Source organism: Pseudomicrostroma glucosiphilum, assembly GCF_003144135.1.
Source record: "Pseudomicrostroma glucosiphilum strain MCA 4718 unplaced genomic scaffold BCV69scaffold_13, whole genome shotgun sequence".
NCBI classification, from domain to species: Eukaryota; Fungi; Basidiomycota; class Exobasidiomycetes; order Microstromatales; family Microstromataceae; genus Microstroma; species Microstroma glucosiphilum.
This window is the reverse complement of record NW_020289925.1, coordinates 49262-62690: the sequence shown is the minus strand read 5'-3', so window position 1 is coordinate 62690 and position 13429 is coordinate 49262. Positions and strand designations below refer to the sequence as shown.

The 13429-nt window shown below is 56.8% G+C and overlaps 3 protein-coding genes across 3 annotated transcripts; 2 read left to right on the top strand and 1 right to left on the bottom strand.

The window, feature by feature from the left end:
* Nucleotides 1–75: 75 nt before the first annotated feature.
* BCV69DRAFT_284513 (hypothetical protein) lies at nt 76–1488 on the top strand. Its single transcript, XM_025493065.1, has one exon. The coding sequence runs from the start codon at nt 409–411 to the stop codon at nt 1366–1368; it is 960 nt and encodes a 319-aa protein (XP_025346050.1). The 5' UTR covers nt 76–408; the 3' UTR covers nt 1369–1488.
* Nucleotides 1489–1649: 161 nt separating this feature from the next.
* BCV69DRAFT_52571 (hypothetical protein) lies at nt 1650–3182 on the top strand. The gene is made up of 3 exons (XM_025495347.1): nt 1650–1883; nt 1975–3025; nt 3167–3182. The coding sequence occupies exon 2, from the start codon at nt 2052–2054 to the stop codon at nt 2823–2825; it is 774 nt and encodes a 257-aa protein (XP_025346049.1). The 5' UTR covers nt 1650–1883; nt 1975–2051; the 3' UTR covers nt 2826–3025; nt 3167–3182.
* Nucleotides 3004–11388, bottom strand: BCV69DRAFT_278473 (hypothetical protein; the record flags this gene model as incomplete). Its single annotated transcript, XM_025491205.1, has 9 exons — nt 3004–3020; nt 3167–3353; nt 3435–4037; nt 4128–4235; nt 4458–4466; nt 4515–4599; nt 4769–4813; nt 5204–5408; nt 5568–11388. The coding sequence occupies 9 exons, from the start codon at nt 11386–11388 to the stop codon at nt 3004–3006; spliced, it is 7080 nt and encodes a 2359-aa protein (XP_025346048.1).
* Between the last annotated feature and the right edge of the window lie 2041 nt (nt 11389–13429).

Here is a 13429-nt window from a genome sequence, read left to right as displayed (position 1 = left end):
GCCAAGACTCATGCGGGCGAGCGGCGAATACGCCTCGCCTGGCCCTGCCGTCCAAGGCTGGCGATATCTGCCCCCCCGTTTGCGGTGCCGGCGCCGGCTTGCGGGTGGCTGGACGGGTGAGGTGACGAGGACGAGGACGATGAGGTTCCCGCCTTGTTTGCAGTCGATGTTCTTCAGACACGCATCAAGGCTTCCCTCGCTTAGCACGAGTGTCCCGCTCAGGTTCCAAGACAAGGCAAGCATTACGCACCTCTGATCACAGCACTCGGCATCGCCTTTGACAGGTGCGACAGCCATACTTATCACCGAGGGTAGAATCAAACCTCCTCCTCCCCGCACTTTCTATCATCACATCTCCTCCTACTCCATCTCTCCCTACCTCAACACACACACACACATACAATAATCATGGAGAAGTCCCCCCTTCCCACCACTGACGCCCCCGGTCTCCCCGACGGACTCGTCGTCGGCAAGGCCAACCAGGAGCGTCGCCTGCGTCTGCGCCGCGGTTTCCAGGTCCTCTTCCTCCTGATCAGCTGCTTCGCCGTAGCCAGCATCGGACTCAACACCATCAAGGACATTGCCCGTCCTCACCACCGTCCCCACTTTGGAGGCGAGGGAGAGGGACGAGGAGCCCACCCCTGGTTCGGCGGCGAGGACGAGCACAAGGGCCATGGACCACCCCACCCCAAGCCCATTGCTTGCTACCCCCTCGCACCTGGAGAGTCGGTCAATGTGACTCTCAACCTGCGCCCTGGTGGTCCCCCTCCCTTCCACTCCCACGGAAAGGACCACCACCATCACCACCACCGACAGGAGGACAAGTCTATCTTCTCTCTCTTTGGCAAGAAGGATGACTCGAAGCACCCCAAGCACCCTAAGCATCACAAGGGTCCCAAGGGACCTGCACCCCCTCACATCTACCTCCACCCTTCCCTCTTCAGCTCAGACGTAGCCCTGCTCCGTGAAGGCGAGGCTGACAAGAACAAGCTAGGCAAGGCCCCCGGTGGACCCGAGGGCATCGAAGTCTATGCCATCTTCTCCCGCGAAGAGGCCACCGAGACCATCACCGCCGAGGATGGCGAGACCGACAGCAAGAAGGCCGACATCTGTGTGCACCGCGCTCCCAATGGAGTCTCCATCGGAGCCTTCCGACCTCCTCCTCCCCACCACGGCAAGAATGGGACAGACTCGCACCCTCCCCCTCCTCCTCCTCCACCCCACAAAGGAGAGAAGGGAGACCGACCATTCCCCCCTCATCCCAAGGATCAGTATGCCGACATCTCGGCCAAGATCCATGTACCTGCTGGATTGGGACTGCACCTTGATTCGCTGCCCCCTCCTCCTCCTCCTTTCCCTCGTCACTAAGCGGAGCTAAGTGTTTGGCCCGGCCCTTTTCTCAAGTCTGCACTACATCCATACCTACTTGTTCATATCGCCGTTAAACCCAATACCGAAGTCGCCAATACAGAGATCTTTACTATTATCGTTGATGACGGTGCTGACCTTGAGTGGTTCGTTTGTCCAATTCTGTCTGCCTGTGTGCCCATCCATTGAGAGGTCGACGCACACCCTGCAGCTGACACGTCCGCCCGCTCGTCCGTTAGTATGACAGACAGACCGTAGACGCCTGATGCACGTCGTGCTCTGCCGCCTGCCGCTCACCGCACCCTGACCCTGACCTGACCTGACCTCACCCCACCTCACCTCACTCTTTATTCTCATCCGCTCTCCTTCCTCAACTCACCTTACTCTACTCTGACACACCAGCATCACCATTGCCTCAATCCGATCGAACATTACTCTATCGTCTACGAAGAGACTTCCACTTCTCCTTTCCTAGTCGTAATCGCACTCCCTCAGACAGCCACATCAGTAGGCAGGTACGTGGCTTTCTAAGCTCGTTCTTGTGAGGAGGGAAAGACCTCTTGCAATTTGGAATACTGACTAAGCTTGGACCGGTCGTCTCTTCAGCTCGCCGGTACCTCACCCACTCTAGCTGAACGGAAGGACAAAGAGATACAAGACCTCCACTGCTGCGTCACGCGATCATGAGACCGACCATCATGCTCAAACAAGGCGGCATGCTTGTTCTCCTGCTTGTGCCTCTCATGGCTCTCGTCTCTCTCCCTGGTGCCCTGGCCTCTGTCAACGCCGATCCTCTTGACCACACCTCTCTTCACGACCGCGACGACAATCTACTCATCAACGCAGGCACCAACGCCCACGCTCTCCTCCACGCCAACGCCCGCTCCCTCCCTTCCACCGCCCCCACTCTCACCTCTCGCGACTGGCCCTGGCAATCCGAGCTCTCCATTGCCACCTCTGGCGCATCCGCCGCAGTCAGTGCTGCCACTGGTCAGGCTAGTACACAAGTCAGTATTGCTACTCAGATTGCTTCTAGTGAGAAGAGCGTAGCGACGAGTGCGGCTAGTAGTGAGAGGGATGGGGCGGAAAGTACTGCTAGTAGTGAGGAGGAGGGAGCGAAGAGTACTGCGAGTAGCGCTGTAGATGGGGCGACCAAGACGGCGAGTAGTGAGGTGGATGGAGCGACGAGCACTGCTTCGAGCGCTGTAGATGGAGCAAGCTCGACTGCTGCTACTGCGACTACCACCGAGACCGCCTCGACCACAACCTCAGCTTCAAGTACCGACTCTGCCTCTGCTGCAGCTTCAGCCTCGGCAGCTGCCAATGACGATGAGAAGGACGATAGTGCCTCGGATGGATCTTCTTCACTCAAGCCTCCTCGCTCAACTTTCGTCGCCCTCGACCCGATCGTCACAATGGTCCTTGGCTGTACTCTTGTGATTCTCGTCTGGCTTTAGACTGAAAGAGTCTTCGACGGCCTGTCGTCAGAATCAATTGGCTAGGAGCATAGGAGACGTTCTGCTTCGAAGCTGAACAATCGATTGAACACCAAAGCCGAAGATGGCTTGCACGCGAAAGACTCGTCAATGTTTTCATTAATTCATCACCGTTGGCAATACTGTTCATCGCCGTCGTTTATGGAGCCTTAGTCGCTGTTATATTAGAAGAGAGAAGGGGAAAGTGCCAGATCAGTTCCACGTCCGATATCTCGCCATCAATACCCCTCCCACGCCCACGTCTATATCCCGTCGTTCCTGTCAATAGCAGAACTGCCACTTCCTCTTTTAGCCATACTCACGATCCCAAGTAATTCCATACCCAGTCTCCATTCCATCGAGCTGTTTAAGGTCTGCCTCTGAAATTTCAAAGTCGAAGACGTCTGCATTTTCCTCTATGCGCTTTGGATTGGCGGATTTGGGGATGCAGATAAAGCCTCGTTGCAGAGACCAGCGGATGAGGAGTTGAGCGGTGCTCTTGCCGTAGCGCTGGCGCGGGGAGGGGAAGAAGAGAAGGGAGCGTGTGAGAGGGAGTCAGAAGAGGGCAATCCCCCTGCTTGCGCTACTCACATCTGCAATCGTCTTTAGCTCAGGTGAGTTGAGGTGCTCCCCCTTCCCCAGTGGCGAGTAAGCCTGGACCTCGATCTTCTTCTCCCTACACCTCTTGACAATCTCCTCTCTCTGGAAGAACGGGCTGACTTCAATCTGGTTGAGCACCGGCCGGTCCTTTTCGTCCGGAAAGGCCTCTAGGAGCTCATCGATGTGCTTAACACCATAGTTGCTCACACCAACCGATTTGATCTTGCCATCTTTCCTAGCTTGTAGAAGAGCGCGATACGCCTCCAATCTCTTTGCTTTTCCGGGATTGGGAGAATGCAGCAAGAAGAGATCGAAATACTCCAGTCCAGCCGTTTTCAGACTTTTGTCCACACTCTTCATCGCAGCATCGTAACCGTGATTGCTATCCCAGACCTTGGAAGTGATGTAGATCTGCTCGCGCGAGACACCCTTGCCGTCTTTATCGTCCTGGTGCGGCGTGGCGGTTTCCTGGCCTGGACCTGAGCAAAAGGAGCGGACGGCTTCGCCAGTCTCGGCTTCGTTGCCGTACAATTGGGCGGTGTCGATGTGGCGGTACCCAGCTTCGAGGGCAGACTTGATTCCTTTGACGCAGGTCTGACAGAAGAAGCAAAAGAAGGGGGAAAGAGAGGGTTGTCAGTACGTTGGCGGGTGATCTTCCTCTTGGCTCTTGCCCCCCTTGCGTACCTGTCCTCTGTTCATGTACACGCCGAGCCCGAAGCGCGGAATGGACCTGCCATCGTTGAGTAAGATGGTCGATGTGAGGGAGAGTGGTGATGCCATGATAATCTCTGTCTGCAGTGGGTATTGATATGAGATGGTACTTGCTACGAGGAGGTGTGAGTGCTAGTGGGAGTGGCTGTAGAGGAAAGCTTCGTGAAATGTGGAGGTGTGCTTTGAGCACGGGCCTTGCGCAAACATCTTACGGAGCACACGGAGGGAAGCCGCCGAGGTCGACTGCTTTACAAGCTACTCTACAAGCTACGCTACTCAGCATCACCCCTGATTGCGACTCACAATGACCAGCTACAAGCTCCACTAGTAAGTCACCGCAGCGGGACTTCCACAACTGACCATCCCATCTGAACTGACTACCTCCTCTTCTCTTCTCCTCCAGCTGGCCCGAGATTCCGGGCCGAGGGGAGTACATCCGCCTAGCCTTTGAGTATGCCCAAGTACCCTACGAAGAAAACAACGACGTCTCCTCCCTCTCTTCGCTCCTCGCCGATGCTCCTCCAGCGCACTTTGCCGTGCCCATCTTGGAAGTTCGCCAGACGAAAGGCGGGGATTCGAGTTACCTAAGTCAGACTCCCGCAATACTCGCCTACCTCGCCTGTACCCTCCCTGCCTTCTCCTCCTCGAAGAAGTCAGCGCTACGCAGCGCGACCGAAGCGCAGCTCACGCTCACAGCGCTGGACCTCTCGAATGAGGCACACGATACGCACCACCCCATTGCCTCGGCCCTCTACTACGAGGATCAGCGCAAAGAAGCTCTCCGCAGGGCCGAGGACTTTAGGAACACGAGGGTGCCCAAGTTCTTAGAGTGCTTTGAGAAGGCACTTAAGAGGGGTGGAGGCAGGTTGCTAGATGATGTAGAGGAGAGGAAAGATGGGAAGAAGGGAGCGGGGGTGGCTGATTTGACACTTTGGCAAGTGAGTCAAGGAGCGAGCGAGCGAGCGAGCGAGCGGGCGGAGACTGGGAGTCAAGCTGATCAACGACCTCTTGCATACCATCTCTCTCGGCCCCTGGCTTTGACCACGCACAGGTCCTCTCCGGCCTCAGCTTCGCCTTCCCTCGCCTGATGGCCTCGCTGCAGCGCTCGCGCAAGTACCCACACATATTCCGCTTCAAGGAGGACATTGCTGAGCTCGAGCCGGTAAAGGCCTACCTGCACAGCGGAAGGAGAAAGGCATTTGGAGATGGCGTGTTCAGACATTACCCTGAATTGGATGGAGAGGTGGCGCTTGACTAGGGAGGAGAGGAGAAGGCTGCATCGGCGAGGGAATGGTGTACCCTTGATGAAGATGTCACTGCTGCTCAGTCAAGTACTTTGTGGTTCGCGTGTGCTCACACGAATGAGATTGCCATTACCCAACGATCTACGATGTTCTCTTTCTCTTCACTGACCAAAGACATGTTCCACTTCATCGATGCCTCCCACCTTATTGGGACTTCTAGGTCCCAACGGTCCAACCTCCTCTTCATCCTCATCGTCCTCCTCCTCAACGTCATCATCTTCATCCTCTTCATCATCCGCCCCTCCACCCCTCGCGAGTCGCGCTTTCCTCCTAGCCGCCTCCAAATCCATCGCCTCAAAGTCCAGCACAGGACGCAGAGGCTGCGAATCCGAGTAGGCTCTCTGTAGCAATGCTGGTGGACCGCTAGAGGAGGATGAGGGAGAGGACAAGGAGGAAGAGAGGTGCGAATTCGTGTGTGCTGAGGAGCTCGAGCGACGCGGGAGAGGCATGGGTCGAATCTCGCGGTGTAGACTGCCCAGACCACCTGCACTGCTGCCGCTGCCGATTGGACTGCCGGCTCCACCACCAATGGAAGAGGTAGAGGAGGGAGAGCCAAAGCCATGATTGCTACTGAAGCTTGTGCGTGGGCTGTTGCCCGGAGAGGCAGAAGGTCGTGTGATTCGTCCAGCGCCGAGGGCATTGGTTGGCGAGCCTAGACTGCCTACAATGCTGTTCCCACCGCCCACTCTGGACGGCAGAGGTGAAGGCGAGGGAGATCTCGAGCGATCACGATGCTGCTTCTCGGCGGCGGCAGTAGAGGAGAGGAAGCGCATCTCGCGAGGGCTGAGATGTTCCCAATTCGACTTGCCCTCTTCTTCGGGAGGTCCAAGAGAAGAGACGCCATCTGCATTGTCGCCCGAGGTGGGCAAGCCCAAGCTGCCTGCACCTGCTGTTCCACTACCACCTGCAGCCCCAGAGGCATTGTTCGAGTGAGAAAAGTCCAGCTCGCCTATGGAAGCCACGCTCTCCGAGTCTGAGATACTCGAGGATCCATCGTTGCTCTGCCCAAGAATCTCACCGAGGGCATCCCATGCCTGACGAGCGCCTTGTGAAGTCAGACCTCCCCCTGTCCCAGCAGCACCTCCGCTACTCGTCGTAGGAGAAGGAGGAGCGGAATGGGAGGACGGACTGATAATGGAAGGTGAGACTGAAGAGCCCAACTTCACGTCCTGACCTCTGCGTCCATCGTCGATGCTCATGCCACTTCCACTGCGGTAAAAGTGCTCGTCGCTGGTGACAGTGCCAAAGACGTCGTTGAGAATCTCATCATAGTCGCCCAGGTATCCTTCAACGATATCGTCCGGAATATAAGCAGCTGCTCCAGGGCCTGCTGCTCCACCTGCGTTCCTTCCACCTCGCTTGAGCGGTTGCAGGAAGAGATTGGCCTCGAAGAAGCCCCACCGCTGTGGCTGCTGGGGAGCACCATTGGCATCGAGTCCATCCCCATTCGCGTTGCCCTCTTGCTCCCCACCAAAGGGCCCTTCGCTGAGAGCTTGCTCAGCAGGGGTGTTATCCCAGCCATTCTGAGCATTCTTGCGAGGTCCTTGCTGCTTGCCAGCTCCTTGCTGCTGCTGTTGCTGTTGCTGTTGTTGTTGCTGCTGCTGCTGCTGGTTCTGGTCGGCATCGATCCCAAAGCGGCTTGAGATGTAGTACTTGACCAGACTTCTCAAGGCTTGCTCTTGAATGAGACTCTCGTAGATCTCACCATCTTTGTCACTACTCAGCCACTCGTCTCTCAGCTCGGGCCTACAGTTCAGGTAGATGCCAGTGATGACCTTCATGTTGCTTTGACGCCACTTGCGTCCGCAGAAGGGGACTTGACTCTTGATCACTTTCAGTACATAGAGCTGCAGAGTTGGATGAGGAACTTTGAGTGATCGCTTGAGGATAGCAGAAGATTTGTACTGGACCAGCAAGAGAATACGGTGCACCTTTCTCTTGGTGACCTTTTGCAGGATGCGCGTAAAGTTGATGATGGAGAAGAAGTTGCGGAAACAGTACTCGTGGATCAGGCCTGCATCGTCGACCATTGGCTGAGTCATCGAGATGTCTTGCCCCATACTCATGGAGACATCGGCTGGGGCATTGCCGAGCCCATTGACACTGCCAACCGTTGGCTTCACAGCTGGCAAGCCGAGCCCACTGCCAATATCAACATCACCTGCATCTTTGAGACCTTCTGTCTCGCAAAAGGCAAAGAAGTTGTAGTCGGCAGCTTCGTTCACGGCTCTGATACTATTTGCTACCTCTTGCAGGCCAAACATCTTCAGGATGAGCAGCATCGCGTTCGAATCTACCAAGAACTGGCTGAGGTGGTGGAACTTCATGGCATGACTCGCTTTGAACCATTTCAGACTCAGGAGCAAGATGGCGCTGACAGCCTTGGTCGTGATCTCACGATGACGGAGGATGTCGACATCCTCGACCGTTGGTGGCGGAGGAGGCATATCGATATTGCCTTCAGAATTCGGTCCACTTGGGGCTGTGACTGTAGCAAGGAGCAGCTTCAGTAACACCACGACGGCGCTTTGCAAATTGCTCAAGACAGCTTTGTAGAGTAGGTCCACTCGCTGCAGCCGTCGTACATCCGCAACCTGCTGCTGCAGGAGGGAGACTGTCCTGAGGTATCGCTCATTGTCCAACACGGCCAAGAGATGGTCTGCTTCAGCCCTGGCGAGCGTAGCCTGGATCTCAGCCTCTACCTCGACAAGGCGCTCGTACGTTGGTTCGCCTCTGGTCAGGAAGGAATTGTCCGGGTCGACTGGAGCGGACGCGTTGACTCCGGCACCTTCCGAAGAGCCTGCCTCTGACATGGCAGTGGCAGTGAAACGGGGGCTTCCACCGCCTGGCGTGAACGCAGGCGGCGTGCCAGACGTAAGGCGACTGGGCGTGTCACTGCCACCGGCCCCTTGCGGTCCATCAAGACGCGACAGGGACAGAGCATGGAGACCGGCCCAGTTTCTCCCGTCATGACTGCCTGATCGTGTGGAAACACCGTCCGAAGATGAAGCATATTGCGAAGTACCCGTCGACGACAGAAGGGAAGTCTTGGCTGAGCCACCCAGTCTCGTGTTAGGCTTGAGCGACGACCCTTCTTTCTTGCTGATATCACTGCCAGATCCACTGCCGATCTTGCGATGGCGAGTGCGACTAGGCTTCTGCTGCTCAGCTGAGAGTCCCTTTTCCTCTCTTGACAATTCCTCCCTCGTCCGCCACATTTGCCACATCTCGTTGCTGACGTACATGTTCTCGCCGTAGAGACGATCTGCTTCTTCGATCGAGTAAGGTACCATACGATCTCCTTGCACGGATGCTGAGAATGGAAAGACGAAAGGCCGTGACTGATCCGTTTGATACTTCTGCTTGTTTGGTCGAGGAGAGGGAGGAGGTGAAGGGGCGGGAGTAGCGGGACCAGGACCTGCTGCTGCTGCTGCTTCGCCCTCCACCCTTCCCTCCGCAGCATTGTTGTTCTCGCCACTGGCGAAGGTGAGCCTGCGTGGTGCCACGGGCTCCAGGGCAGAAGCCAGCTTCTCAATGGGCAAATCGACGGGCGTGCGTCGAGGTGGAACGTAGGTCGGATACTTGACCGCAAGCTCATCTCTGAACACTTCGAAGTCTTTAGGCGTAGCCTTCGTTGGACGTCGTTTGCGCGGCTTGCCCAGGCTGAGTCGACCTGAAGCCGAAGCAGCGTCGTGGTTGATTGAAGCGGGACCCTCAGAAGGAGGCTGGCCTGGCACTGCTGCTGAGCCAGTGGTCCCTGAGGAAGAGCGCGATCGCCGCATACCGGAGTCAGAGGGAGGAGCTGCGGGCCATTGAGCGTTGGTGTTGGTAGTAGATGACGGCGGAAGCCCTTCCACTCGCCGGGCTAGAGCCTTGCATCTCTCGACATCTTTTTGTCCGCCGAGACAAGTCAGCAACGACTTCCACAAGCACAGCAGTAGCTTCTTGACTGGGAAGCCCTTTGCACTTTTCTCTCTCAATCCAGCCACGACGAGCCACAAGTAGATCGGAAGAGGTGGATCAAGCACCATCAGATCGTCTGGCAGCCGTTCGGCATCATTGCCTTCCTCGTCAGGTCTCCTCCCCGTCTCGATCAGGATGTATAGCTGAGCAAAGCAAAGGGTGAGTGCCAAATTGACTTCGTCCAGGTACTCCGCCTTTGATTGCGGGGTCAGGAGCGGTACATGCTCGTTCGCATTGGGGTTGGCTTCGCCGTTGCTGCTGACTTGACTACCTTGCACATGATCAGGCAGCGAAGTGAGGAAGTCGTGTTTCCACAGGGTCCTCTTGAGAGCCTCGTAGACCTTTGCAATAGCACCTTCCTCTCTTCCGATCTTGGCGTTCAGTTGGATCCAGTGCTCTTGGTGCTCAGCGCCATCGGTATCGGCAAAGGAGCCTTGAAGGAGGTATAGAAACGCTCTGGAGGCGGTAAGGCGCAGGTCTGGATCAGGGCTAATCAGCTCCTCTAGCAGCTTCCTGATGTACTTCTGACGCAGAGAGGACGGGAGAGAAGTCCATGCAGTCGAGCCCTCCGCTGGGCTCGGGCTGCCACCCCCTGATCGTCCTTCCTGACCATCCCCATTCTGCTTCGAAGTCTGCTGTTCTGCCAGGAACCATTGCTCCCAACTTTGCCTGTTCTCCAAAATCTGCGGTGTTTCCACGTAGGACCAGAACTCTTCGATCTCCTTTGAGAGGGTGTCAGCATCGGCGTGCGCTGGAAAGGCGTATTGGGGGGATCTCTGCCTTCCAGCCGCTGCTGTGGCTGCCGCCGATGTTGCTGCAGCATTGCGGATCTGCTCTGCGAGTCTGTTGTTATCTTGACTGTTAGGTACCTGTGGAGATGAGGTCCCAGCCTGAGGCCCTCCACCCCATCGCCGGAATGTAGAACGAGGCTGTTCGGCGACCGGTGGGTCGGCGTTGCGAGCCTCGGCTGGCTGTTGTGGCCTGAGCCCAAACTTCTGAAACACTGAGCGTATCTGGTCAGTAGCCGTAGAGGTTGCTGACGGGGGAGTTGGAGGCGGCGATAGAGCAGTGGCTCTTTGTTGCGCTTGCTGCTGGGACGTAAGGATGCCGTTGGTCACCTGCTCTGGGCCGCTGCCTTGTACAGGCGGCGGTGGCAGGTCCGTAGCGGCATGTAGAGGAGTGGCTTGTGGGAATGAGGATGAGAAGTCTGCAGAGTCTGGGTATGTCAGGGGATCGGCGTGTCCTGCTGCAGGTCCAGAGACTAGGGAAGACGGCTGCGAAGAATCAAGGGGCGCAGCATCTGCGGGGTCTTCGGTAGCTTCTGCTCCAAGGTCGGCAAAGAGGGAAGATTGAGGCACTGTAGAGTCGGCAGAAGGCTCGTCCATCTGAAGGTCATCGATGCGTGAGCTGACGTCGGTGTCACCGAAAGGTGAAGCAGCCACGGGCTCAAAGAAAGGGTCGCCCTCGTCGTCTTGCTCCTCCTCGTCAACGTCTGCAAAAGGGTCCGCTGGACCGGCTGCTTCCTCTGCTGTGGTTTGAGAACCTGAGATGTTGCCCTCTCCAGACTGCCAGTCTTGCCTGGTGGTCCCCTCGGCGCCGGAATCGGATGGTTGTGGGGCTTGCTGATCTGACACCTGCTCGTCAGGAGACAGCTCTGGCAATGCGATGGACGCAGGCGAAGGAGCAGCTGGAGGCTCGTCTATGACGTCTTCGCCTTCATTCTCGGAGCTGTTCGAGGGTTCTGAAGCGTTGACAGCGTCCGATGCATGCCCTGACGTCGCGGCAGCGGTGGTGTCCGGACCTTGTTCCGCTGGCTTGCTGTCTGACACCGGCGAAGTCTCTGGCCCGTTGATTCCTGCGCCGGACAAATCGATCTGAAAGAACCGATCGGTCACGTTCTGGACATTGCCATTGCTATTGCCATGTTCGTCCTCGACTGGGTGGGTCTTCTCAGCGGGGCCTGACATGATGGGCAGCCCCCCTCACGCGAGATGAGATGATGATTGGCCGATGGAGATGCAGCTGAATCAAGGCAAAGTGTCAAGCCAGTCACCGGGGGCAGGGAGTCGAGCTAAGACGATTTAGGCTGCGGGGAGTGCCATGCTGTGGGGGATACTGATGAGGGATCTGTCGATGGCTCTAAGTCTGTGATGAGGGTGCAGTGATGGTGTCCGAGGTGTTGGACTCTGTATTTCGCTCAATAGCCCCCCCCGACGGAATGCGACTGAGGGAAGATCTGATGCACCCCGCCTCCTCTTCCGCGCAGTGCACCAATACCGCTTGCATTCTAGCCGCACCTCCTGCGCTGACCACTTAGTACAGAAGAAGATCATGGGCAGCTCATTGGAAGCCAACAATTCAATCTTGTTCGTAGCTCGACGTGATAGCTGCTATTCAGGGGCCACTGGATTGGCGCAGCTTGACGCACCCAACGCTAGCAGAGGACGGCGCACGCGACGCAGGCACTCAATTGACTTCGTACGCGGAGCACTTGTCAGAAGGGGTCCGCCAAGACCTTGTCCACATCTCGCCGTTATGGCGGTGTATCCCTTCCTCTTCTAGGAGGATCAGATCAGGATGCGCCTTGGTGGGGTACGTGCGTCAGACTACCAGGTGGCCTGCTGCAGGAATCTGGCTCCACATGACGACAGACTTCGGGTCGCCAGAGTCGTGGGAGAGAGCTGTGCAAAGTGTTGCTGTGCTCAAAGGCTGTGAGTGAGGCCGACGATACGGGCAGCAGCGGAGCAAGCAGATCCTTGTATCTATTTTAATGCCCTGTTCAACGACAAGCTCAGAGCATAGCGTCACCTGGCCTTTGCCGAAGTCGACTTTGGGTTGGTCTCAAGACGCGGGATTGAGAGGGCCAGCAGGGTCCAATCTGCTTCGCAATACAGAGTCTCTCTCTCTCCCCCTCATTTCGAGACCTCCGACTTGTGTGAGCCGATGGTGTGGTACCTGTGTCTGGACGGGCCTGAGCTCAGGGGTAAGCGTCAGTGTCAGGTGTTGTTCCCGACGGAGTGACACTCTGCCCGCCGGGGTTAAGGAGGGAGCACTGCTTCAAGCTATGGGGTCCTGGGTGATGCCTCATCTGTGTCCAGTGTGGGGTCTTGGGTGTGTCTGTCTGTCTGTCTGTCTGTCTGTATCTCCTTGCGTGCTCTCTACCTTCGTCTGGGCTGCCATCTGCACCTGCCCCTGTGCTCCCCCGCCGGTGCCTGCGTGCGTTGATCTGATCGCGTCGGGCCTTAGCTTGGATTTTTGCGGGATGACGTAGTCGCCGACGTAGGAGGCGCCACGTCCGATCGCCCCGGCCCGCCTGTGTCATGAGCCTGGCTGGGTGGGTGGAAGCCTGCCTCCTCCCGTGCATCGTGCACACATCGTCATCGAGCGGCTGCACCGGCAAAGAGCCCGGACACCTTAATTCCATCGCAGCACCATCCGACAGAGCCGAGGATTGACTGCTCCCCCTCCCCCCCTTTCCCCGTCCTCCCTGGGCTCATCTACCCCCTCCTTCGCCCTGCCCGCATCGCGTTATCATCGTCATCCTCACTTTCTCCATCCCTCCACTGAATCACTGTACATTTCTCACGCATTACCGGACAGCACGGCAACACTTCGTTTAGCAGTGGCTCTCGTTGTTAACCGCTATACACCTACCATTAAGGCTTCTGTTCTCAATCAGGGATTTGAGAATAATCTGTATCTCTCTTTCTTTCTGGCTCAATCTTTGACGACTTTCCAAGCAGCTCTTAGCAGAGCCCATAATCCTTGAGCACAGCTGGTAGTGTCTCGGCATCTCCGCTTCGCACCAGGCCCCCTTTGCAAGTAGTCTCGCTGCCAATCGTATTGCACGACCAAGACCAATCGGAAAAGTCCGCACCTGTTCCTATTGGATCAACATAGCTAGCTGTTACCTGCTTTCCGTACGGCAGCCGCCTTCCTTCAAGTGAACGCATTCAAAAAGAGCTCCTGGACACTTCGTAGCCAGAGCCGTCCCCGTGTGTTGCCCTC

Bases quoted from the DNA above. Each gene is read 5' to 3' on its own strand.
- BCV69DRAFT_284513 (XM_025493065.1), top strand. From the start codon at position 409: ATGGAGAAGTCCCCCCTTCCCACCACTGACGCCCCCGGTCTCCCCGAC.
- BCV69DRAFT_52571 (XM_025495347.1), top strand. From the start codon at position 2,052: ATGAGACCGACCATCATGCTCAAACAAGGCGGCATGCTTGTTCTCCTG.